This window comes from Scyliorhinus torazame, chromosome 24 (genome assembly GCF_047496885.1).
Source record: "Scyliorhinus torazame isolate Kashiwa2021f chromosome 24, sScyTor2.1, whole genome shotgun sequence".
In the NCBI taxonomy this organism is placed as follows: domain Eukaryota; kingdom Metazoa; phylum Chordata; class Chondrichthyes; order Carcharhiniformes; family Scyliorhinidae; genus Scyliorhinus; species Scyliorhinus torazame.
Genome location: NC_092730.1, coordinates 18609271 through 18634667, shown reverse-complemented (window position 1 = coordinate 18634667; position 25397 = coordinate 18609271). Strand labels below are relative to the sequence as shown.

Genomic DNA, 25397 nt, shown 5'->3' with positions numbered 1-25397 from the left:
TCTGACAGTGCAGCACTCCCTCAGTACTGACCCTCTGACAGTGCGGCACTCCCTCAGTACTGACCCTCTGACAGTGCAGCACTCCCTCAGTACTGACCCTCTGACAGTGCAGCACTCCCTCAGTACTGACCCTCTGACAGTGCGGCACTCCCTCAGTACTGACCCTCTGACAGTGCGACGCTCCCTCAGTACTGACCCTCTGACAGTGCAGCACTCCCTCAGTACTGACCCTCTGACAGTGCGGCACTCCCTCAGTACTGACCCTCTGACAGTGCGGCACTCCCTCAGTACTGACCCTCTGACAGTGCGGCACTCCCTCAGTACTGACCCTCTGACAGTGCAGCACTCCCTCAGTACTGACCCTCTGACAGTGCGGCGCTCCCTCAGTACTGACCCTCTGACAGTGCGGCACTCCCTCAGTACTGACCCTCTGACAGGGCAGCACTCCCTCAGTACTGACCCTCTGACAGTGCGGCACTCCCTCAGTACTGACCCTCTGACAGTGCGGCACTCCCTCAGTACTGACCCTCTGTCAGTGCGGCACTCCCTCAGTACTGACCTTCTGACAGTGCAGCACTCCCTCAGTACTGACCCTCCGATAGTGCAGCTCTCCCTCAGTACTGACCCTCTGACAGTGCAGCACTCCTGCAGTACTGACCCTCTGACAGTGCGGCACTCCCTCAGTACTGACCCTCTGACAGTGCGGCACTCCCTCAGTACTGACTCTCTGACAGTGCGGCACTCCCTCAGTACTGACCCTCCGACAGTGCGGCACTCCCTCAGTACTGACCCTCCGACAGTGCGGCACTCCCTCAGTACTGACCCTCCGACAGTGCAGCGCTCCCTCAGTACTGACCCTCTGACAGTGCAGCGCTCCCTCAGTACTGACCCTCTGACAGTGCGGCACTCCCTCAGTACTGACCCTCTGACAGTGCAGCACTCCCTCAGTACTGACCCTCTGACAGTGCAGCACTCCCTCAGTACTGACCCTCTGACAGTGCGGCACTCCCTCAGTACTGACCCTCTGACAGTGCGGCACTCCCTCAGTACTGACCCTCTGACAGTGCAGCACTCCTTCAGTACTGACCCTCTGACAGTGCAGCACTCCCTCAGTACTGACCCTCTGACAGTGCAGCAGTCCCTCAGTACTGACCCTCTGACAGTGCAGCACTCCCTCAGTACTGACCCTCTGACAGTGCAGCACTCCCTCAGTACTGACCCTCTGACAGTGCAGCACTCCCTCAGTACTGACCCTCTGACAGTGCAGCATTCCCTCAGTACTGACCCTCTGACAGTGCAGCACTCCCTCAGTACTGACCCTCTGACAGTGCAGCATTCACTCAGTACTGACCCTCTGACAGTGGAGCACTCCCTCAGTACTGGCCCTCTGACAGTGCGGCACTCCCTCAGTACTGACCCTCTGGCAGTGCAGCACTCCCTCAGTACTGACCCTCTGACAGTGCAGCACTCCCTCAGTACTGACCCTCTGACAGTGCAGCACTCCCTCAGTACTGACCCTCTGACAGTGCAGCGCTCCCTCAGTACTGACCCGCTGACAGTGCAGCGCTCCCTCAGTACTGACCCTCTGACAGTGCGGCACTCCCTCAGTACTGACCCTCTGACAGTGCAGCACTCCCTCAGTACTGACTCTCCGACAGTGCAGCACTCCCTCAGTACTGACTCTCTGACAGTGCGGCACTCCCTCAGTACTGAACCTCTGGCAGTGCGGCACTCCATCAGTACTGACCCTCTGACAGTGCAGCACTCCCTCAGTACTGACCCTCTGACAGTGCGGCACTCCCTCAGTACTGACCCTCTGACAGTGCAGCACTCCCTCAGTACTGACCCTCTGACAGTGCAGCACTCCCTCAGTACTGACCCTCTGACAGTGCGGCACTCCCTCAGTACTGACCCTCTGACAGTGCGACGCTCCCTCAGTACTGACCCTCTGACAGTGCAGCACTCCCTCAGTACTGACCCTCTGACAGTGCGGCACTCCCTCAGTACTGACCCTCTGACAGTGCGGCACTCCCTCAGTACTGACCCTCTGACAGTGCGGCACTCCCTCAGTACTGACCCTCTGACAGTGCAGCACTCCCTCAGTACTGACCCTCTGACAGTGCGGCGCTCCCTCAGTACTGACCCTCTGACAGTGCGGCACTCCCTCAGTACTGACCCTCTGACAGGGCAGCACTCCCTCAGTACTGACCCTCTGACAGTGCGGCACTCCCTCAGTACTGACCCTCTGACAGTGCGGCACTCCCTCAGTACTGACCCTCTGTCAGTGCGGCACTCCCTCAGTACTGACCTTCTGACAGTGCAGCACTCCCTCAGTACTGACCCTCCGATAGTGCAGCTCTCCCTCAGTACTGACCCTCTGACAGTGCAGCACTCCTGCAGTACTGACCCTCTGACAGTGCGGCACTCCCTCAGTACTGACCCTCTGACAGTGCGGCACTCCCTCAGTACTGACTCTCTGACAGTGCGGCACTCCCTCAGTACTGACCCTCCGACAGTGCGGCACTCCCTCAGTACTGACCCTCCGACAGTGCGGCACTCCCTCAGTACTGACCCTCCGACAGTGCAGCGCTCCCTCAGTACTGACCCTCTGACAGTGCAGCGCTCCCTCAGTACTGACCCTCTGACAGTGCGGCACTCCCTCAGTACTGACCCTCTGACAGTGCAGCACTCCCTCAGTACTGACCCTCTGACAGTGCAGCACTCCCTCAGTACTGACCCTCTGACAGTGCGGCACTCCCTCAGTACTGACCCTCTGACAGTGCGGCACTCCCTCAGTACTGACCCTCTGACAGTGCAGCACTCCTTCAGTACTGACCCTCTGACAGTGCAGCACTCCCTCAGTACTGACCCTCTGACAGTGCAGCAGTCCCTCAGTACTGACCCTCTGACAGTGCAGCACTCCCTCAGTACTGACCCTCTGACAGTGCAGCACTCCCTCAGTACTGACCCTCTGACAGTGCAGCACTCCCTCAGTACTGACCCTCTGACAGTGCAGCATTCCCTCAGTACTGACCCTCTGACAGTGCAGCACTCCCTCAGTACTGACCCTCTGACAGTGCAGCATTCACTCAGTACTGACCCTCTGACAGTGGAGCACTCCCTCAGTACTGGCCCTCTGACAGTGCGGCACTCCCTCAGTACTGACCCTCTGGCAGTGCAGCACTCCCTCAGTACTGACCCTCTGACAGTGCAGCACTCCCTCAGTACTGACCCTCTGACAGTGCAGCACTCCCTCAGTACTGACCCTCTGACAGTGCAGCGCTCCCTCAGTACTGACCCGCTGACAGTGCAGCGCTCCCTCAGTACTGACCCTCTGACAGTGCGGCACTCCCTCAGTACTGACCCTCTGACAGTGCAGCACTCCCTCAGTACTGACTCTCCGACAGTGCAGCACTCCCTCAGTACTGACTCTCTGACAGTGCGGCACTCCCTCAGTACTGACCCTCTGACAGTGCAGCACTCCCTCAGTACTGACTCTCTGACAGTGCGGCACTCCCTCAGTACTGAACCTCTGGCAGTGCGGCACTCCATCAGTACTGACCCTCTGACAGTGCAGCACTCCCTCAGTACTGACCCTCTGACAGTGCGGCACTCCCTCAGTACTGACCCTCTGACAGTGCGACGCTCCCTCAGTACTGACCCTCTGACAGTGCAGCACTCCCTCAGTACTGATCCTCTGACAGTGCGGCACTCCCTCAGTACTGACCCTCTGACAGTGCGGCACTCCCTCAGTACTGACCCTCTGACAGTGCGGCACTCCCTCAGTACTGACCCTCTGACAGTGCAGCACTCCCTCAGTACTGACCCTCTGACAGTGCGGCGCTCCCTCAGTACTGACCCTCTGACAGTGCGGCACTCCCTCAGTACTGACCCTCTGACAGGGCAGCACTCCCTCAGTACTGACCCTCTGACAGTGCGGCACTCCCTCAGTACTGACCCTCTGACAGTGCGGCACTCCCTCAGTACTGACCCTCTGACAGTGCGGCACTCCCTCAGTACTGATCTTCTGACAGTGCAGCACTCCCTCAGTACTGACCCTCCGATAGTGCAGCTCTCCCTCAGTACTGACCCTCTGACAGTGCAGCACTCCTGCAGTACTGACCCTCTGACAGTGCGGCACTCCCTCAGTACTGACCCTCTGACAGTGCGGCACTCCCTCAGTACTGACCCTCTGACAGTGCGGCACTCCCTCAGTACTGACCCTCCGACAGTGCGGCACTCCCTCAGTACTGACCCTCCGACAGTGCGGCACTCCCTCAGTACTGACCCTCCGACAGTGCAGCGCTCCCTCAGTACTGACCCTCTGACAGTGCAGCGCTCCCTCAGTACTGACCCTCTGACAGTGCGGCACTCCCTCAGTACTGACCCTCTGACAGTGCGGCACTCCCTCAGTACTGACCCTCAGACTGTGAGGCACTCCCTCAGTACTGACCCTCTGACAGTGCGGCACTCCCTCAGTACTGACCCTCTGACAGGGCAGCACTCCCTCAGTACTGACCCTCTGACAGTGCGGCACTCCCTCAGTACTGACCCTCTGACAGTGCGGCACTCCCTCAGTACTGACCCTCTGACAGTGCGGCACTCCCTCAGTACTGACCTTCTGACAGTGCAGCACTCCCTCAGTACTGACCCTCCGATAGTGCAGCTCTCCCTCAGTACTGACCCTCTGACAGTGCAGCACTCCTGCAGTACTGACCCTCTGACAGTGCGGCACTCCCTCAGTACTGACCCTCTGACAGTGCGGCACTCCCTCAGTACTGACCCTCTGACAGTGCGGCACTCCCTCAGTACTGACCCTCCGACAGTGCAGCACTCCCTCAGTACTGACCCTCTGACAGTGCGGCGCTCCCTCAGTACCGACCCTCTGACAGTGCAGCACTCCCTCAGTACTGACCCTCTGACAGTGCAGCGTTCCCTCAGTACTGACCCTCTGACAGTGCAGCGCTCCCTCAGTACTGACCCTCTGACAGTGCGGCACTCCCTCAGTACTGACCCTCTGACAGTGCGGCACTCCCTCAGTACTGACCCTCAGACAGTGCGGCGCTCCCTCAGTACTGACCCTCTGACAGTGCAGCACTCCCTCAGTACTGACCCTCTGACAGTGCGGCACTCCCTCACTCACTGTACGGGTCAGTACGGGTCCCACACACACTGACTCTCACTGGGGTACGGGTCCCACACACACTGACTCTCACTGGGGTACGGGTCCCACACACACTGACTCTCACTGGGGTACGGGTTTCACACACACTGACTCTCACTGGGGTACGGGTCCCACACACACTGACTCTCACTGGGGTACGGGTCCCACACACACTGACTCTCACTGGGGTACGGGTCCCACACACACTGACTCTCACTCGGGTACGGGTCCCACACACACTGACTCTCACTGGGGTACGTGTCCCACACACACTGACTCTCTCTGGGGTACGGGTCCCACACACACTGACAATCACTGGGGTACGGGTCCCACACACACTGACTCTCACTGGGGTACGGGTCCCACACACACTGACTCTCACTGGGGTACGGGTCCCACACACACTGACTCTCACTGGGGTACGGGTCCCACACACACTGACTCTCACTGTGGTACAGGTTCCACACACACTGACTCTCACTGGGGTACGGGTCCCACACACACTGACTCTCACTGGGGTACGGGTCCCACACACACTGACTCTCACTGGGGTACGGGTCCCACACACACCGACTCTCACTGGGGTACGGGTCCCACACACACTGACTCTCACTGGGGTACGGGTCCCACACACACTGACTCTCACTGGGGTACGGGTCCCACACACACTGACTCTCACTGGGGTACGGGTCCCACACACACTGACTCTCACTGGGGTACGGGTCCCACACACACTGACTCTCTCTGGGGTACGGGTCCCACACACACTGACTCTCACTGGGGTACGGGTCCCACACACTCTGACTCTCACTTGGGTACGGGTCCCACACACACTGACTCTCACTGGGTATCGGGTTCCACACACACTGACTCTCACTGGGGTACGGGTCCCACACACACTGACTCTCACTGGGGTACGGGCCCACACACACCGACTCTCACTGGGGTACGGGTCCCGCACACACTGACTCTCACTGGGGTACGGGTCCCTCACACACTGACTCTCACTGGGGTACGGGTCCCACACACTCTGACTCTCACTGGGGTACGGGTTCCACACACACTGACTCTCACTGGGGTACGGGTCCCACACACTCTGACTCTCACTTGGGTACGGGTCCCACACACACTGACTCTCACTGGGGTACGGGCCCACACACACCGACTCTCACTGGGGTACGGGTCCCTAACACACTGGGGTACGGGTCCCTCACACACTGGGCTACGGGTCCCTCACACACACTGGGGTACGGGTCCCTCACACACTGGATTACGGGTCCCACACACACTGACTCTCACTGGGGTACGGGTCCCACACACACTCTCACTGGGGTACGGGTCCCAAACACACTGGGGTACGGGTCCCTCACACACTGGGGTACGGGTCCCTCACACACTGGGGTACGGGTCCCTCACACACTGGGGTACGGGTCCCTCACACACTGGGGTACGGGTCCCTCACACACACTGGGGTACGGGTCCCTCACACACTGGGGTACGGGTCCCTCACACACTGACTCTCACTGGGGTACGGGTCCCACACACACTGACTCTCACTGGGGTACGGGTCCCAAACACACTGGGGAACGGGTCCCTCACACACTGGGGTACGGGTCCCCCACACACTGGGGTACGGGTCCCTCACACACTGGGGTACGGGTCCCACACACACTGGGGTACGGGTCCCTCACACACTGGGGTACGGGTCCCTCATACACTGGGGTACGGGTCCCACACACACTGACTCTCACTGGGGTACAGGTACCTCACACACTGGGGTACGGGTCCCACACACACTGGGGTACGGGGCCCTCACACACTGGGGTACGGGGTCCCCCACACACTGGGGTACGGGGTCCCTCACACACTGGGGTACGGGTCCCTCACACACTGGGGTACGGGTCCCTCCCACACTGGGGCACGGGTCCCTGACACACTGGGGCACGGGTCCCACACACACTGGGGTACGGGTCCCCCACACACTGGGGTACGGGTCCCCCACACACTGGGGTACGGGTCCCACACACACTGTGGTACGGGTCCCACACACACTGGGGTACGGGTCCCACACGCACTGGGGTACGGGTCCCACACACACTGGGGTACGGGTCCCACACGCACTGGGGTACGTGTCCCTCACACACTGGGGTACGGGTCCCTCACACACTGGGGTACGGGTCCCTCACACACTGGGGTACGGGTCCCTCACACACTGGGGTACGGGTCCCTCACACACTAACTCTCACTGGGGTACGGGTCCCACACACACTGACTCTCACTGGGGTACGGGTCCCACACACACTGACTCTCACTGGGGTACGGGTCCCACACACACTGACTCTCACTGGGGTACGGGTTCCACACACACTGACTCTCACTGGGGTACGGGTCCCACACACACTGACTCTCACTGGGGTACGGGTCCCACACACACTGACTCTCACTGGGGTACGGGTCCCACACACACTGACTCTCACTCGGGTACGGATCCCACACACACTGACTCTCACTGGGGTACGTGTCCCACACACACTGACTCTCTCTGGGGTACGGGTCCCACACACACTGACAATCACTGGGGTACGGGTTCCACACACACCGACTCTCACTGGGGTACGGGTCCCACACACACTGACTCTCACTGGGGTACGGGTCCCACACACACTGACTCTCACTGGGGTACGGGTCCCACACACACTGACTCTCACTGGGGTACTGGTCCCACACACACTGACTCTCACTGGGGTACGGGTCCCACACACACTGACTCTCACTGGGGTACGGGTCCCACACACACTGACTCTCACTGGGGTACGGGTCCCACACCCACTGACTCTCACTGGGGTACGGGTCCCACACACACTGACTCTCACTGGGGTACGGGTCCCACACACACTGACTCTCACTGGGGTACGGGTCCCACACACACTGACTCTCACTGGGGTACGGGTCCCACACACACTGACTCTCACTGGGGTACGGGTCACACACACACTGACTCTCACTGGGGTACGGGTCCCACACACACTGACTCTCACTGGGGTACGGGTCCCACACACACTGACTCTCACTGGGGTACGGGTCCCACACACACTGACTCTCACTGGGGTACGGGTCCCACACACACTGACTCTCACTGGGGAACGGGTTCCACACACACTGACTCTCACTGGGGTACATGTCCCACACACACTGACTCTCACTGGGGTACGGGTTCCACACACACTGACTCTCACTGGGGTACGGGTCACACACACACTGACTCTCACTGGGGTACGGGTCCCACACACACTGACTCTCACTGGGGTACGGGTCCCACACACACTGACTCTCACTGGGGTACGGGTCCCACACACACTGACTCTCACTGGGGTACGGGTCCCACACACACTGACTCTCACTGGGGAACGGGTTCCACACACACTGACTCTCACTGGGGTACGTGTCCCACACACACTGACTCTCACTGGGGTACGGGTTCCACACACACTGACTCTCACTGGGGTACGGGTCCCACACACACTGACTCTCACTGGGGTACGGGTCCCACACACACTGACTCTCACTGGGGTACGGGTCACACACACACTGACTCTCACTGGGGTACGGGTCCCACACACACTGACTCTCACTGGGGTACGGGTCCCACACACACTGACTCTCACTGGGGTACGGGTCCCACACACACTGACTCTCACTGGGGTACGGGTCCCACACACACTGACTCTCACTGGGGAACGGGTTCCACACACACTGACTCTCACTGGGGTACATGTCCCACACACACTGACTCTCACTGGGGTACGGGTTCCACACACACTGACTCTCACTGGGGTACGGGTCCCACACACACTGACTCTCACTGGGGTACGGGTCCCACACACACTGACTCTCACTGGGGTACGGGTCCCACACACACTGACTCTCACTGGGGTACGGGTCCCACACACACTGACTCTCACTGGGGTATGGGTCCCACACACACTGACTCTCACTGGGGTACGGGTCCCACACACACTGACTCTCACTGGGGTGCGGGTCCCACACACACTGACTCTCACTGGGGTACGGGTCCCACACACACTGACTCTCACTGGGGTACGGGTCCCACACACACTGACTCTCACTGGGGTACGGGTCCCACACACACTGACTCTCACTGGGGTACGGGTCCCACTCACACTGACTCTCACTGGGGTACGGGTCCCACACACACTGACTCTCACTGGGGTATGGGTCCCACACACACTGACTCTCACTGGGGTACGGGTCCCACACACACTGACTCTCACTGGGGTACGGGTCACACACACACTGACTCTCACTGGGGTACGGGTCCCACACACACTGACTCTCACTGGGGTACGGGTCCCACACACACTGACTCTCACTGGGGTATGGGTCCCACACACACTGACTCTCACTGGGGTACGGGTCCCACACACACTGACTCTCACTGGGGTACGAGTCCCACACACACTGACTCTCACTGGGGTACGGGTTCCACACACACTGACTCTCACTGGGGTACGGGTCCCACACACACTGACTCTCACTGGGGTACGGGTCCCACACACACTGACTCTCACTGGGGTACGGGTCCCACACACACTGACTCTCACTGGGGTACGGGTCCCACACACACTGACTCTCACTGGGGTACGGGTCCCGCACACACTGACTCTCCGTCTGTCGTGTATTGTGCAGGTTGGCAGATTGCGAGCGCAGGTTGACGATGAGAAGGAGAGTGTGCAGAGTGTGGAGGGCCGGAGCAGTGACCTGATCATGGAGAAGGCGCGGATGGAGAAGACCATGCTGTCTCTGCGGGAAAGCAGCGAGCGGGAGGTACAGTGGGCAGTACCCGGGCACGGTGCCCCACCTGGCAGGGCCCAGCAATCCCAGGGCTAGATTCCCATCAGCAACAACAGAATACCCCTGGTGTGCGCGACTGGGGGTCTCCACAGGGGGGTCCTGAGTGTCCCATGGGACTGATCCTTCCATTCGTCCTGTGATCAGAAGATGCGTTTATCATTTCCCTGGCACCTTCCACCCACCCGAGGACCTCCCCGAATCCTCACCACCTATCATGTACTTACAAAGTTTTATAATGTCTGAGACGTGGCAACGTATAGCAAGATCCTACTCCCTCAGTACTGACCCTCCGACAGTGCAGCTCTCCCTCAGTACTGACCCTCTGACAGTGCAGCACTCCCTCAGTACTGACCCTCCGACAGTGCAGCTCTCCCTCAGTACTGACCCTCTGACAGTGCAGCACTCCCTCAGTACTGACCCTCTGACAGTGCAGCAGTCCCTCAGTACTGACCCTCTGACAGTGCGGCACTCCCTCAGTACTGACCCTCTGACAGTGCAGCACTCCCTCAGTACTGACCCTCCGACAGTGCAGCACTCCCTCAGTACTGACCCTCTGACAGTGCGGCACTCCCTCAGTACTGACCCTCTGACAGTGCAGCACTCCCTCAGTACTGACCCTCTGACAGTGCGGCACTCCCTCAGTACTGACCCTCTGACAGTGCGGCACTCCCTCAGTACTGACCCTCTGACAGTGCAGCACTCCCTCAGTACTGACCCTCTGACAGTGCGGCACTCCCTCAGTACTGACCCTCTGACAATGTAGCGCTCCCTCAGTACTGACCCTCTGACAGTGCGGCACTCCCTCAGTACTGACCCTCCGACAGTGCAGCACTCCCTCAGTACTGACCCTCCGACAGTGCGGCACTCCCTCAGTACTGACCCTCTGACAGTGCGGCACTCCCTCAGTACTGACCCTCTGACAGTGCAGCACTCCCTCAGTACTGACCCTCTGACAGTGCGGCACTCCCTCAGTACTGACCCTCTGACAATGTAGCGCTCCCTCAGTACTGACCCTCTGACAGTGCAGCGCTCCCTCAGTACTGACCCTCTGGCAGTGCGGCGCTCCCTCAGTACTGACCCTCTGACAGTGCGGCGCTCCCTCAGTACTGACCCTCTGACAGTGCGGCACTCCCTCAGTACTGACCCTCTGACAGTGCGGCACTCCCTCAGTACTGACCCTCTGACAGTGCGGCACTCCCTCAGTACTGACCCTCTGACAGTGCGGCACTCCCTCAGTACTGACCCTCTGACAGTGCGGCACTCCCTCAGTACTGACCCTCTGACAGTGCGGCACTCCCTCAGTACTGACCCTCTGACAGTGCGGCACTCCCTCAGTACTGAGGGTCACTGGGCTACCATTGACCTGATGGAAGGTGTTTTTGCCCAGAGATAGAAGTGTGGGGGTGTGGGGTGTGGAGCAGCGGGTTGGAGGTGGGGGGCGGGGGGACATTCTGCCCTTTGACCGAGGCTCGTCTCTGTTTCAGGTGCAGGACCTAAAACTGGAGAACGAGCGTTTGAGGCAGAGCGTCGAGGCCCTGAGGCAAAGGTCGCAGGTCAGCGCCGAGGCCAGGGTGAAGGACATCGAGATGGAGAACAAAATCCTGCACGAGGCCATGATGGAGGCCTCGCAGAGGCAGAGCGGGCTGGAATCTGAGAGGAAGCAGGCCCGCCTGGAGCTGGAACAGTGCCGGGAGAGGGCTGACAAGGCCGAGGCTTCGGCGCGGGAGCTCGGCCGCGTTGAGAAGCTGAGCGAGCAGCTGCGGAAGCGGGCCCTGGAGTTGGAGCTAAGCTGCGGGAGGCTCCCCGTGCTGGAGGAGAGGGTGTCCGGCCTGGAGGCCGAAAACCGCAGGCTGCAGAAGGGCCTGGAGGGCCTCGCCGGCGCCCAGGCCCTGCTGGAGGACTCCGAGGCGGAGAGAAGCCACTTGGAGCAGGAAAATCTCCACCTGAGGAAGATGGTGGAGATGCAGGAGATGGATAGAGCGATAGTCAGCCAGTTGGAGTCGGAAAACAAGGAGCTGGGGAAGGAGAAGGACCAGTTACGCAGGACGGTCAACCAGCAGAAAGCCTCCGTCAAGAGGGCCGAAGATTTGGCGTCGGCGCATCAGGATCTTCAAGCGGAGAGCCAGAGGCTGACCAGGGGCCTGGAGAACGCCAAGAGACGGGTCTCGGAGCTGGAGGGGGAGGTGGAGGAGCTGGAGGCGCGGGCGCAAAGCCGGCAGCTGGACCTGGAGGAGCAGAGGTCGGCGGCGGCCCTGCTGGAGCAGGCCCGCGAGGGCCTGGAGCAGGAGTTGGAGCAGGCCGAGAGGGAGAAGAGACAGCTGGGCAAGGAGGCCCGGCGGCTCAGGCAGCAGGCCGAGGCCCGCGACGCCTCCCTGGACGAGCACCACCTCAGGGTGGCCGGGCTGGAGCAGGAGAACCGGCGGCTGCTGCTGCTGGAGACCCAGAGGGCCGGGGAGGCGCAGGACAAGCTGAGGGAGGCGGAGGCGGAGAACGGGGAGCTCCTCCGGCGACTGGCCCTCGGGAAGACAGAATCAGCCAGCCTCCGCGAAGTAAGTGCCTTCGAAACACGCGGGGGGGGAGCGATGTAAATCCCACCCATTGGGGGCCAATCTGCATACCAGAGCAAGACAGGATTCACTAATGTGCCGATTCCCGAGGCGCCCGAGCGGTTGGGATCGATCCCCTTCGCCTCGGGGACCTAGGCCGAGCGCCGTTTAGCACTGCCCCCCCCCCCCCCACAACCGGGGACGGAACGGCACTCGCGGGGGTCTCCCAGCAGGTCGCAGGCAGGGCTCCCCCCTCCCTCCTGGCGTGGGCAAAATGCCAAGCCTGGCACCCCCCCCCCCCCCCCCCCCCCGGCAGTGCCCCTGCCAACCCGGGCATTGACGTCTGGTGAGATCTGGTTAGATCTCCTGAGGCGTTAACGGCCACCGGGACTCCCGGGGGGGGGGGAATCCTCTCTCGGGATCTTCAGGCCGCGTTGCTCCCGGTTCCGGCCGGTCGCAGCCGGAGGATCGCGGCCGTAGCCGTCGCCGCCGGGGAGCTGACTCGCCGCCGAGACCGGCTCCTCAGCGATCAGTCGGCCATTTTGAAATTGTGCCCCGACCTCTCAGAGGCCCCCCCCCCCCCCCCACACCCATGGGCAATGTCACCCCCTGCACACATGGGCGTTATCCCACACCCCTCCTGCTCCAGGGTTGCTGAGGACTCCCCTTTTCAGGCCTCCCGGCCCCCCTTTCAGGACCCCCACACTTCACCCCCCCCCCCAAACCTTTACGAGATCCATTCATGCCCGCCCTTCACCCCCACCCTTCATACCCCCCTCACTGCCTTTCATGGGCATGGCTCCTCCTTAGGCCCTGATCCTTGGCAATGCCACCCTGGCACCACCTCAGCACTGCCGCCCTGGCCCCCAGGATAGCCGTGCCAATGTCCAGGAGCCAGAGGGAATGCCACCTTGCCCTGCCCCCGACCACCCAGGGGTCTCCAGTGGCCTGGGAGATCCCCAAGGTGCCCACGTTTGTGTGGTCCAGTCCTAAACGATGCAGGGTTGAGGCCTCACTGGGGAGGCCGTTAGTTCCCGGGAGCCCAGTGAATCCGGCGCTTACATAGTTAAATGAACCATTAGCCAGCGTGGGTGAGACCCAGACCGCGACGTCTCACGGGGTTCGATTGAAACTCACAAGCATCGCGAATCTTGGGAGAGGCCTCTCGCGAGACCTGAAGGCCTCGTCGCGACTCCAAGTCCGTAAATCGCGCTCGATTTAAGAGTTAAGAAATCTTTCATTCAGGACGTCGGTACGACCACACCTGGGGTAGGGCGTGCAGTCTTCATCTCTCCACCGAAGGAAGGACTTGCTTGCCCTGGTTGGATGGATCGGTCCTGGGACCGTCCCCTGAGGGGGGGATTGAGGACACGAGGCCTGCAGGTCCTCTGGAGTTTGGATCAGGTGATCCCGTCGGAAACATCCTCAGACGGTTTGCCAGGCTAGGAGCTGGGAGGATGTCTCCCTCTGGCTGGAGAATCGTCGACACGGGGCCTGAGCCATGACTGTGTTGAGTAGGGGGGCAGCAGACGTAAAGAGGCCCAAAGGTCTGTATTCCTTTTGTCCTTCAGGCAGTCCCTTCCCAGAATACAGCACTTGCTGCATGCGGACCTTTCCCGATCATGGCTCAGGGGGCAGTGAACTTGGGATCAGACGTCGAGCCTGAGGCCTATTTTGTGTATGGGTTGGGGAGGGGGGGGGGGTTGTTGGCGGATGTCTCGCCTTGGAGGTCAGGGGTTCACAGCGGCGAGCCCCCCGGATTTGATTTTGACGTTTCCTAACCCCTGGCCTGAGTGGACACCCTTTGACCTCCGACCTGCTCTCGTTGCCGTAGGAGTTGATGAGCGAGAAGCTGAGGGCCCAGGAGTTCAGTAACCAGCTGGTCAAGCTGAGCCACAAGCTGGAGCGGATGGGAATCGAACAGGGGCAGTCTCTGACGGGAGGACAGGAGAGGTAGGCACGCGATCCTCGCCCTCGCCCGATTGGCGCGGGGCTACCCGCTCTGAGACGTCGCTGCTTCCCAGCTCTGGGCGCAGAGGGATTCCGGGACTGGGGCTTGGAGGGGGGGGGGGGGGGGCGGCTGGGGCCTGGTGTGGGGCACAGAGGCTCTGAGGGTGGGGAGAATCCGTCGGGAAGGAAGGAGGCTCGCTGAGGGAGGAGAAGCTCGGAGGGGAAGGAGACTTTGAGGGGTTCCTGAGGGGTGGGAAGGTGACCCTGAGGGGAGGGAGGCTCTGAGGGGAGGGAGGTGCTCCCATAAGTAAACCTAAATTGAAACCGGCAGGGTAGGGGTGAGGAGGCGGGGGGGGCGCAGGGTAGGGCTGAGGGGGCGGGGTGGTAGGGGTGAGGGGGCGGGGGGATAGGGGTGAGGGGGCGGGGATAGGGGCGAGGGAGGGTGGGGGGTAGGGGTGAAGGGGTAGGGGTGAGGGGGCGGGGGGGTAGGGGTGAGGGGATGGGGGGGTAGGGGTGAGGGGACGGGGGTTGGTAGGGGTGGAGGGGGGGCTATCAGAGTCTTGACCTCTAGATCAATTTGTCCAATCACCTCACATTCCTGGGCCCTAATCTCAATAAACAAATGAATTGGATCTCGCTCTGTCTCTCTCTCTATTTCATTTCCCCCTTTCCCTCTCCCCCTCCTCCTGGCCCCCCTCGCCCTCTCTACCCTCGCCCTCTCGCCCCTCGCCTCTCTCCCCTCGCCTTCTCTCCCCTCGCCTTCTCTCCCCTCGCCCTCTCTCCCCTCTCCCTCTCTCCCCTCGCCCTCTCTCCCCTGCCCCATCTCCTGGTCCCCCTCCCCCTCTCTACCCTCGACCTCTCTACCCTCGCCCTCTCTCTCCTCGCCCTCTCTCCCCTCGCCCTCTCTCCCCTCGCTCTCTTCCCCTCGCCCTCTCACCCCTCGCCTTCTCTCCCCTTGCCCTCTCTCCCCTCGCTCTCTTCCCCTCGCCCTCTCTCCCCTCGCCCTCTCTCCCCTCGCTCTCTCACCCCTCGCCTTCTCTCCCCTCCCCCTCTCTACCCTCGCCCTCTCTACCCTCGCCCTCTCCACCCTCGCCCTCTCCACCCTCGCCCTCTCTCTCCTCGCCCTCTCTCCCTCGCCCTCTCTCCCCTCGTTCTCTTCCCCTCGCCCTCTCACCCCTCGCCTTCTCTCCCCTCATCCTCTCTCCCCTCGCCCTCTCTCCCCTCGCCCTCTCTCCCCTCGCCCTTTCTCCCCTGCCCCATCTCCTGGTCCCCCTCCCCGCTCTCCCCTCACCCTGTCCCCTCGCCCACTCTCCCCTCGCCCACTCTCCCCTCGCCCATTCTCCCCTCGCCCACTCTCCCTCGCCCACTCTCCCCTCGCCCACTCTCCCCTCGCCCACTCTCCCCTCGCCCCCTCTCCCTCGCCCACTCTCCCCTTGCCCCTCTCTCCCCTCACCCTCTCTCCCCTCCCCCTGTCCCTTCCCCCTCTCTCCCCTCGCCCTCTCTCCCCTCCCCCTCCTCCTGGCCCCCCTCGCCCTCGCCCCCTCCCTTCGCCCTCTCCCCTCGCCCTCTTTCCCCTCCCCCTCTCCTCTCTCCCTCGCCATCTCTCCCCTCACCCTCTCTCCCCTCACCCTGTCCCCTCGCCCACTCTCCCCTCGCCCACTCTCCCCTCGCCCTCTCTGCCCTCGCCATCTCTCCCCCGCCCTCTCTCCCCTCCCCCGTCCCCTCCCCCTCTCTCCCCTCGCCATCTCTCCCCTGCCCCTCCTCCTGGTCCCCCACCCCCTCTCTCCCCTCCCCCTCCTCCTGGTTCTCCCTCCCTCTCTCTCCCCTCGCCCTCTCTCCCCTCGCCCTCTCTCCCCTCGCCCTCTCTCCCCTCGCCCTCTCTCCCCTCGCCCTCTCTCCCCTCGCCCTCTCTCCCCTCCCCCTCTCCCCCTCTGGTTCCCTTCCCCCTCTATCTCACTCTCAGTAACTACAAGCTCCTGGAGGAGAAGCTGGAGTCGGTGTTTAAGGAGTCACTGACAATCAGGGACACTCGCATCGCCAGCCTGAGGTGCCAGCTGGAAGATGCCACGAGAGGGAACCAGGAGCTCACCAACCAGCTGAAGGAGGTGAGCGGGTGGCGAGGTCGAGCTTTGTCCTGAGTGCTGGGCCTGCACAGGCATGGGGCCTGACCCTCGCCTTGTGGTAAGGCCGTGCGCCATCTCCACCATGGCATTCGGCTCGTCGGGCCTGTGCAGGATCTCTCTGATAAACTTTGAACTTTGCCGGGTTGAAAGGGTGTGGGGTGGGAGAGTTCCAGAGATCAGGAACCCCAGACATTCCTTACCTCACTCCTCTTTTCAGGGGTGGGAGGGAGACTTGAACTCATTCAGGGCCCTCCAAGGCCTGGATCCCGGCCTTGTTGCAGGCCCACCAGCATAGCCACAACTAGGCCTCTCAGCCGATTCATGGGTCTGTTGACCTAACCCCAGGCCTCTCGGCCTAGCTGCAGGCTTTGCGTCTTAGTTGCAGGTCACTCGGCCTAGTCACAGGCTTCTCGGCTGAGTCGTTGGACTCTTGGCCTAATTCCAGGCCACTCGGCCTAGTCACAGGCTTCTTGGCTGCATCATAAGACTCTTGGCCGAGTCGAAGGCCACTCGGACTAGTCACAGGCTTCTTGGCTGAGTCATAATACTCTTGGCCTAGTCACAGGCCACTCTGCCCAGTCACAGGCTTCTTGGCCTAGCTGCAGGCCTCTCAGCCTGTCCGTAGGCCTTTCAGCCTAGGCTCAGGCCGCTCGACCACAATTCATCAATCACTCCAGCCCCATGCTCTCTAACGATATCCCTGCCTCCTCAGATCCCGTTTTTAACCCCACCACAATACATTTTCCAGTTAATGCAGAACCTGGAACAGGCGAGGCCGAGGGAAGAGGTGGCAGTCAAGGTGGTAGCCACAGCGAGGGAGGCAGAGATGCCGTCGAAGGCCAAGCTGGAACGCCAGGAGGCCAAGGCGGGAGTGATCGATGATCGTCTGATTGAGGTTGAGAGAAAGGTAAGGGCTCCGGACACCAGAGCGGATAACGGGATTGTCCCGATCGGGCCTCCCTCTCTTTCCCGTCCCTTATTGTCCACCAACATGACTCGCAGGCCCTGTCAGATAGGCCTCATTCATGAAGACATTGGCTTTGTTACCCAATCCAATCTCCTCTTGCCCACAGTCTGACGTTAGTCACTCTCTTCACAGCCTAGATATCATACTTGATCCTGAGAATCTAGGCTCCTATCCGCGCCACCACTAACACCGTCTATTTCAACCTCCAAAACTCAATTCAACATCACCTCCTGTCTCTGCTCTTCGGCTGCTGAAACCCCGTCCCTGCCTTCGTTATCAATCCCGTTTCTACTATTCCAGCCTCTTCTCCCACATTCCACCCTCCATAGTCTTCAACCCATCCAAATCTCCGCGACCAGTGTCTTAACCTTCACGCCCCCCCCCCCCCCCCCCCCCCCCCCCCGCCCCCACACCAAATGTGCTCGCCTGACCTACACTGGTTCCTGGTCCAGCAACATCTTGATTTTGAAATTCTCATCCTTATTTTCAAATCCTTCCTCCTCTCTATGACCTCCCCCTGCCCCGGCAGCCCTCCCTATCTCTGTAACCGCCTCCAGCCCTACAACCCTCCCTATCTCTGTAACCTCCTCCAGCCCCTACAACCCTCCCTCTCTCTGTAACCTCCTCCAGCCCCTACAACCCTCCCTATCTCTGTAACCTCCTCCAGCCCCTACAATCCTCCCTATCTCTGTAACCTCCTCCAGCCCCTACAACCCTCCCTATCTCTATAACCTCCTCCACCCCCTACAACCCTCCCTATCTCTGTAACTTCCTCCAGCCCCTACAACCCTCCCTATCTCTGTAACCTCCTCCAGCCCCGACAACCCTCCCTATCTCTGTAACCTCCTCCAGCCCCTACAACCCTCCCTATCTCTGTAACCTCCTCCAGCCCCTACAACCCTCCCTATCTCTGTAACCTCCTCCAGCCCCTACAACCCTCCCTATCTCTATAACCTCCTCCATCCCCTACAACCCTCCCTATCTCTGTAACTTCCTCCAGCCCCTACAACCCTCCCTATCTCTGTAACCTCCTCCAGCCCCTACAATCCTCCCTATCTCTGTAACCTCCTCCAGCCCCTACAACCCTCCCTATCTCTGTAACCGCCTCCAGCCCCTACAACCCTCCCTATCTCTGTAACCTCCTCCACCCCCTACAACCTTCCCTATCTCTGTAACCTCCTCCAGCCCCTACAACCCTCCCTATTGGGGCAGCACGGTAGCATGGTGGTTAGCACAATTGCTTCACAGCTCCAGGGTCCCAGGTTCGATTCCAGCTTGGGTCATTGTCTGTGCGGAGTTTGCACGTTCTCCCCGTGTCTGCGTGGGTTTCCTCCGGGTTCTCCGGTTTCCTCCCACAGTCCAAAGATGTGCGGGTTAGGTGGATTGGCCATGCTAAATTGCCCATAGTGTCCAAAATTGCCCGTAGGGTGGGGTTACTGGGTTATGGGGATTAGGTGGGGTTACTGGGTTATGGGGATAGGGTGGAGGTTTGGACCTTCGGTAGGGTGCTCTTTCCAAGAGCCGGTGCAGACTCGATGGGCTGAATGGCCTCCTTCTGCACTGTAAATTCTATGTCTATGTCTATGTCTATCTCTGTAACCTCCTCCAGTCCCTACTACCCTCCCTATCTCTGTAACCTCCTCCAGCCCCTACAACCCTCCCTATCTCTGTAACCGCCTCCAGTCCCTACTACCCTCCCTATCTCTGTAACCTCCAACAGCCCTCCCTATCTCTGTAACCTCCGTCAGCCCCGACAGCCCTCCCTATCTCTGTAACCTCCAACAGCCCTCCGTATCTCTGTAATCTTCGCCAGCCCCTACAACCCTCCCAATCTCTGTAATCTCCTCCAGCCCCTACAACCCTCCCTATCTCTGTAACCTCCTCCAGCCCCTACAACCCTCCCTATCTCTGTAATCTCCTCCAGCCCCAACAACCCTCCCGATCTCTGTAACCTCCTCCAGCCCCGACTGCACTCCCTATCTCTGTAAGCTCCTCCAGTCCCTGCAAGGCTCCCTATCTCTGTAACCTCCTCCAGCCCCTACAACCCTCCCTATCTCTGTAATGTCCTCCAGCTCCTACATCCCTCCCTATCTCTGTAACCTCCTCCAGCCCCCTACAACCCACCCTATCTCTGTAACCTCCGACAGCCCTCCCTATCTCTGTAAACTCCTCCAGCCCCTACAACCCTCCCTATCTCTGTAACTTCCTCCAGCCCCGTCAACCCTCCCTATCTCTGTATACTCCTCCTGTCCCGCCAACCCACCCTCTCTCTGTAACCTCCTCCTGTACCGCCAACCCTCCCTATCTCTGTAACCTCCTCCATCCCCTACAACCCTCCCTATCGGGCGCTCGAGGGTTACAAGTTAGCTAGGAAGGACCTAAAGAGAGAGCTAAGAAGAGCCAGGAGGGGACATGAGAAGTCTTTGGCAGGTAGGATCAAGGATAATCTTAAAGCTTTCTATAGGTATGTCAGGAATAAACGAATGACTAGGGTAAGAGTAGGGCCCGTCAAGGACAGTAGTGGGAAGTTGTGCTTGGAGTCCGAGGAGATAGGGGAGGTACTAAATGAATATTTTTCGTCAGTATTCACACAGGAAAAAGACAATGTTGTCGAGGAGAATACTGAGATTCAGGCTACTAGACTAGAAGGGCTTGAGTTTCATAAGGAGGAGGTGTTAGCAATTCTGGAAAGTGTGAAATTAGATAAGTCCCCTGGGCCGGATGGGATTTATCCTAGGATTCTCTGGGAAGCTAGGGAGGAGATTGCTGAGCCTTTGGCTTTGATCTTTAATCATCTTTGTCTACAGGAATAGTGCCAGAAGACTGGAGGATAGCAAATGTTATCCCCTTGTTCAAGAAGGGGAGTAGAGGTAACTATAGACCAGTGAGCCTTACTTCTGTTGTGGGCAAAATCTTGGAAAGGTTTATAAGAGATAGGATGTATAATCATCTGGAAAGGAATAATTTGATTAGAGATAGTCAACACGGTTTTGTGAAGGGTAGGTCGTGCCTCACAAACCTTACTGAGTTCTTTGAGAAGGTGACCAAACAGGTGGATGAGGGTAAAGCAGTTGATGTGGTGTACATGGATTTCAGTAAAGCGTTTGATAAGGTTCCCCACGGTAGGCTACTGCAGAAAATACGGAGGCATGGGATTCAGGGTGATGTAGCAGTTTGGATCAGAAATTGGCTAGCTGGAAGAAGACAAAGGGTGGTGATTGATGGGAAATGTTCAGACTGGAGTCCAGTTACTATTGGTGTACCACAAGGATCTGTTTTGGGGCCACTGCTGTTTGTCATTTTTATAAATGACCTGGAGGAGGGTTGTTAAGAAGGCATACGGTGTGTTAGCTTTTATTGGTAGAGGGATTGAGTTTCGGAGCCATGAGGTCATGTTGCAGCTGTACAAAACTCTGGTGCGGCCGCATTTGGAGTATTGCGTGCAATTCTGGTCGCCACATTATAGGAAGGATGTGGAAGCATTGGAAAGGGTGCAGAGGAGATTTACCAGAATGTTGCCTGGTATGGAGGGATGATCTTATGAGGAAAGGCTGAGGGACTTGAGGCTGTTTTCGTTAGAGAGAAGAAGGTTAAGAGGTGACTTAATTGAGGCATACAAGATGATCAGAGGATTAGATAGGGTGGACAGTGAGAGCCTTTTTCCTCGGATGGTGATGTCTAGCACGAGGGGACATAGCTTTAAATTGAGGGGATATAGATATAAGACAGATGTCAGAGGTAGGTTCTTTACTCAGAGAGTAGTAAGGGTGTGGAATGCCCTGCCTGCACCAGTAGTGGACTCGCCAACACTAAGGGCATTCAAATGGTCATTGGATAGACATATGGACAATAAGGGAATAGTGTAGATGGGCTTTAGAGTGGTTTCACAGGTCGGCGCAACATCGAAGGCCGAAGGGCCTGGACTGCGATGTTCTATGTTCTATGCTCTATCTCTGTAACCTCCTCCTGCCCCGCCAACCCTCCCTATCTGCGTATCCTCCAGCCCCGACAACCCTCCCTGCCTGGTGGCCCTAAGCTCTGCAATTCCCTCCCTAAACCTCTCCATCTCTCTCTCTACCCCTTTAAGATGCGCCTTGAAATTAACCTCTTTGATCACCAGGAGGAGGCCCATTCAGCACTCTGCTCGGGCCAGTACCACAGGAACAGGAGGAGGCCCATTCAGCCCCTCGAGCCTGTTCCACAGGAACAGGAGGAGGCCCATTCAGCCCCTCGGGCCTGTTACACAGGAACAGGAGGAGGCCCATTCAGTCCCCTCCTCGAGCCTGTTCCACAGGAACAGGAGGAGGCCCATTCAGCACCCTGCTCGAGCCAGTTCCACAGGAACAGGAGGAGGCCCATTCAGCTCCCTCCTCCTCGAGGCTGTTCCACAGGAACAGGAGGAGGCCCATTCAGCCCCTCGGGCCTGTTACACAGGAACAGGAGGAGGCCCATTCAGCCCCTCGGGCCTGTTACACAGGAACAGGAGGAGGCCCATTCAGCCCCCTCCTCGAGGCTGTTCCACAGGAACAGGAGGAGGCCCATTCAGCCCCTCGGGCCTGTTACACAGGAACAGGAGGAGGCCCATTCAGCCCCCTCCTCGAGCCAGTTCCACAGGAACAGGAGGAGGCCCATTCAGCCCCCTCCTCGGGCCTGTTACACAGGAACAGGAGGAGGCCCATTCAGCCCCCTCCTCGAGCCAGTTCCACAGGAACAGGAGGAGGCCCATTCAGCCCCCCTCCTCGGGCCTGTTACACAGGAACAGGAGGAGGCCCATTCAGCCCCCTCCTCGAGCCAGTTCCACAGGAACAGGAGGAGGCCCATTCAGCCCCCTCCTCGAGCCAGTTCCACAGGAACAGGAGGAGGCCCATTCAGCCCCCTCCTCGAGGCTGTTCCACAGGAACAGGAGGAGGCCCATTCAGCCCCTCGGGCCTGTTACACAGGAACAGGAGGAGGCCCATTCAGCCCCTCGGGCCTGTTACACAGGAACAGGAGGAGGCCCATTCAGCCCCCTCCTCGAGGCAGTTCCACAGGAACAGGAGGAGGCCCATTCAGCCCCTCGGGCCTGTTACACAGGAACAGGAGGAGGCCCATTCAGCCCCCTCCTCGAGCCAGTTCCACAGGAACAGGAGGAGGCCCATTCAGCCCCCTCTTCGAGCTTGTTACACATGAACAAGAGGAGGCCCATTCAGCCCCCTCCTCGAGGCTGTTCCACAGGAACAGGTGGAGGCCCATCTGTCCCCCTGGCCTTAGCAACGGTTGTCAATGCAGGCAATCCCGACCTACAGCGAGCGAAGGATCCCGCCAGGGAAGGCAAAGGCCCTGCGGGGTTGTGTTCCCTCATCAGTATTCCGAGATCTGGGTTCGAAACCCACCTCCCCCTCCCGCCACGCCCGACCCGACCCAGGAAAGAGGGAGACTACACCGCATTTCGATTGCTGGCGATTCAGGTGTGGGTGGTGCCACCGAGGGGCCGGGCTGACCGCGTTGACAACTTTCGTTGCAGAACGCGACACTCCTGGCCGAGAAGCGGGCCCTCAACGATCACGTGATGCAACTGGAGACGCAGAATGCCAGCCTACAGGCCCAGATCCTGATCTTGCAGCAACACACCGTCTCCCTGCAGGAACAGAACTCCAATCTACAAACACTAAACGCTCAGCTACAGGTCAGTACATTGAGGTAGGAACACGGGATATGATCCAAACTCATCCAACAGTGAGGAGCTCCCTCAGTACTGACCCTCTGACAGTGCAGCACTCTCTCAGTACTGACCCTCTGACAGTGCAGCACCCCCTCAGTACTGACCCTCTGACAGTGCGGCGCTCCCTCAGTACTGACCCTCTGACAGTGCGGCGCTCCCTCAGTACTGACCCTCTGACAGTGCAGCGCTCCCTCAGTACTGACCCTCTGACAGTGCGGCACTCCCTCAGCACTGACCCTCTGACAGTGCAGTGCTCCCTCAGTACTGACCCTCTGACAGTGCAGCACTCCCTCAGTACTGACCCTCTGACAGTGCGGCGCTCCCTCAGTACTGACCCTCTGACAGTGCAGCGCTCCCTCAGTACTGACCCTCTGACAGTGCGGCACTCCCTCAGTACTGACCCTCTGACAGTGCAGCACTCTCTCAGTACTGACCCTCTGACAGTGCAGCACTCCCTCAGTACTGACCCTCTGACAGTGCGGCGCTCCCTCAGTACTGACCCTCTGACAGTGCAGCGCTCCCTCAGTACTGACCCTCTGACAGTGCGGCACTCCCTCAGTACTGACCCTCTGACAGTGCAGCACTCCCTCAGTACTGACCCTCTGACAGTGCAGCACTCCCTCAGTACTGACCCTCTGACAGTGCAGCACTCCCTCAGTACTGACCCTCTGACAGTGCAGCACTCCCTCAGTACTGACCCTCTGACAGTGCGGCACTCCCTCAGCACTGACCCTCTGACAGTGCAGCACTCTCTCAGTACTGACCCTCTGACAGTGCAGCACTCCCTCAGTACTGACCCTCTGACAGTGCAGCGCTCCCTCAGTACTGACCCTCTGACAGTGCAGCACTCCCTCAGTACTGACCCTCTGACAGTGCAGCACTCTCTCAGTACTAACCCTCTGACAGTGCAGCACTCTCTCAGTACTGACCCTCTGACAGTGCAGCACTCCCTCATTACTGACCCTCTGACAGTGCGGCGCTCCCTCAGTACTGACCCTCTGACAGTGCGGCACTCCCTCATTACTGACCCTCTGACAGTGCGGCGCTCCCTCAGTACTGACCCTCTGACAGTGCGGCACTCCCTCAGTACTGACCCTCTGACAGTGCGGCACTCCCTCAGTACTGACCCTCTGACAGTGCAGCACTCCCTCAGTACTGACCCTCTGACAATGCAGCACTCCCTCAGCACTGACCCTCTGACAGTGCGGCACTCCCTCATTACTGACCCTCTGACAATGCAGCACTCCCTCATTACTGACCCTCTGACAATGCAGCACTCCCTCAGTACTGACCCTCTGGCAGTGCAGCACTCCCTCAGTACTGACCCTCTGACAGTGCGGCACTCCCTCAGTACTGACCTTCTGACAGTGCAGCACTCCCTCAGTACTGACCCTCTGACAGTGCGGCACTCCCTCAGTACTGACCCTCTGGCAGTGCGGCACTCCCTCAGTACTGACCCTCTGACAGTGCGGCACTCCCTCAGTACTGACCCTCTGGCAGTGCAGCACTCCCTCAGTACTGACCCTCTGACAGTGCAGCACTCCCTTAGTACTGACCCTCTGACAGTGCGGCACTCCCTCAGTACTGACCCTCTGACAGTGCAGCGCTCCCTCAGTACTGACCCTCTGACAGTGCGGCACTCCCTCAGTACTGACCCTCTGACAGTGCAGCGCTCGCTCAGTACTGACCCTCTGACAGTGCAGCACTCCCTCAGTACTGACCCCCTGACAGTGCGGCACACCCTCAGTACTGACCTTCTGACAGTGCAGCCCTCCCTCAGTACCGACCCTCTGACGGTGCGGCGCTCCCTCAGTACTGACCCTCTGACAGTGCGGCACTCCCTCAGTACTGACCCTCTGACAGTGTGACACTCCCTCAGTACTGACCCTCTGACAGTGCGGCACTCCCTCAGTACTGACCATCTGACAGTGCGGCACTCCCTCAGTACTGACCCTCTGACAGTGCGGCACTCCCTCAGTACTGACGCTCTGACAGTGCGGCACTCCCTCAGTACAGACCCTCTGACAGTGCGGCACTCCCTCAGTACTGACCCTCTGACAGTGCAGCACTCCCT

The 25397-nt window shown here is 59.6% G+C and overlaps 2 protein-coding genes across 2 annotated transcripts in view; one reads left to right on the top strand and one right to left on the bottom strand.

Moving 5' to 3' along the window:
* LOC140400210 (neurexin-2-like) overlaps window positions 1–25397 on the bottom strand; it is a 2085493-nt gene that overhangs the window by 1605985 nt on the left and 454111 nt on the right. The gene's annotated exons all lie outside the window — the stretch shown is intronic.
* The window catches only part of LOC140399945 (girdin-like), a 59906-nt gene that overhangs the window by 2921 nt on the left and 31588 nt on the right, over window positions 1–25397 (top strand). Inside the window, exons 2-7 of the mRNA XM_072489430.1 lie at window positions 9872–10009; window positions 11521–12585; window positions 14417–14535; window positions 16496–16637; window positions 17404–17562; window positions 23126–23287. Of these exons, the coding sequence (XP_072345531.1) occupies window positions 9872–10009; window positions 11521–12585; window positions 14417–14535; window positions 16496–16637; window positions 17404–17562; window positions 23126–23287 (1785 nt within the window). The remainder of the gene's footprint in view (window positions 1–9871; window positions 10010–11520; window positions 12586–14416; window positions 14536–16495; window positions 16638–17403; window positions 17563–23125; window positions 23288–25397) is intronic.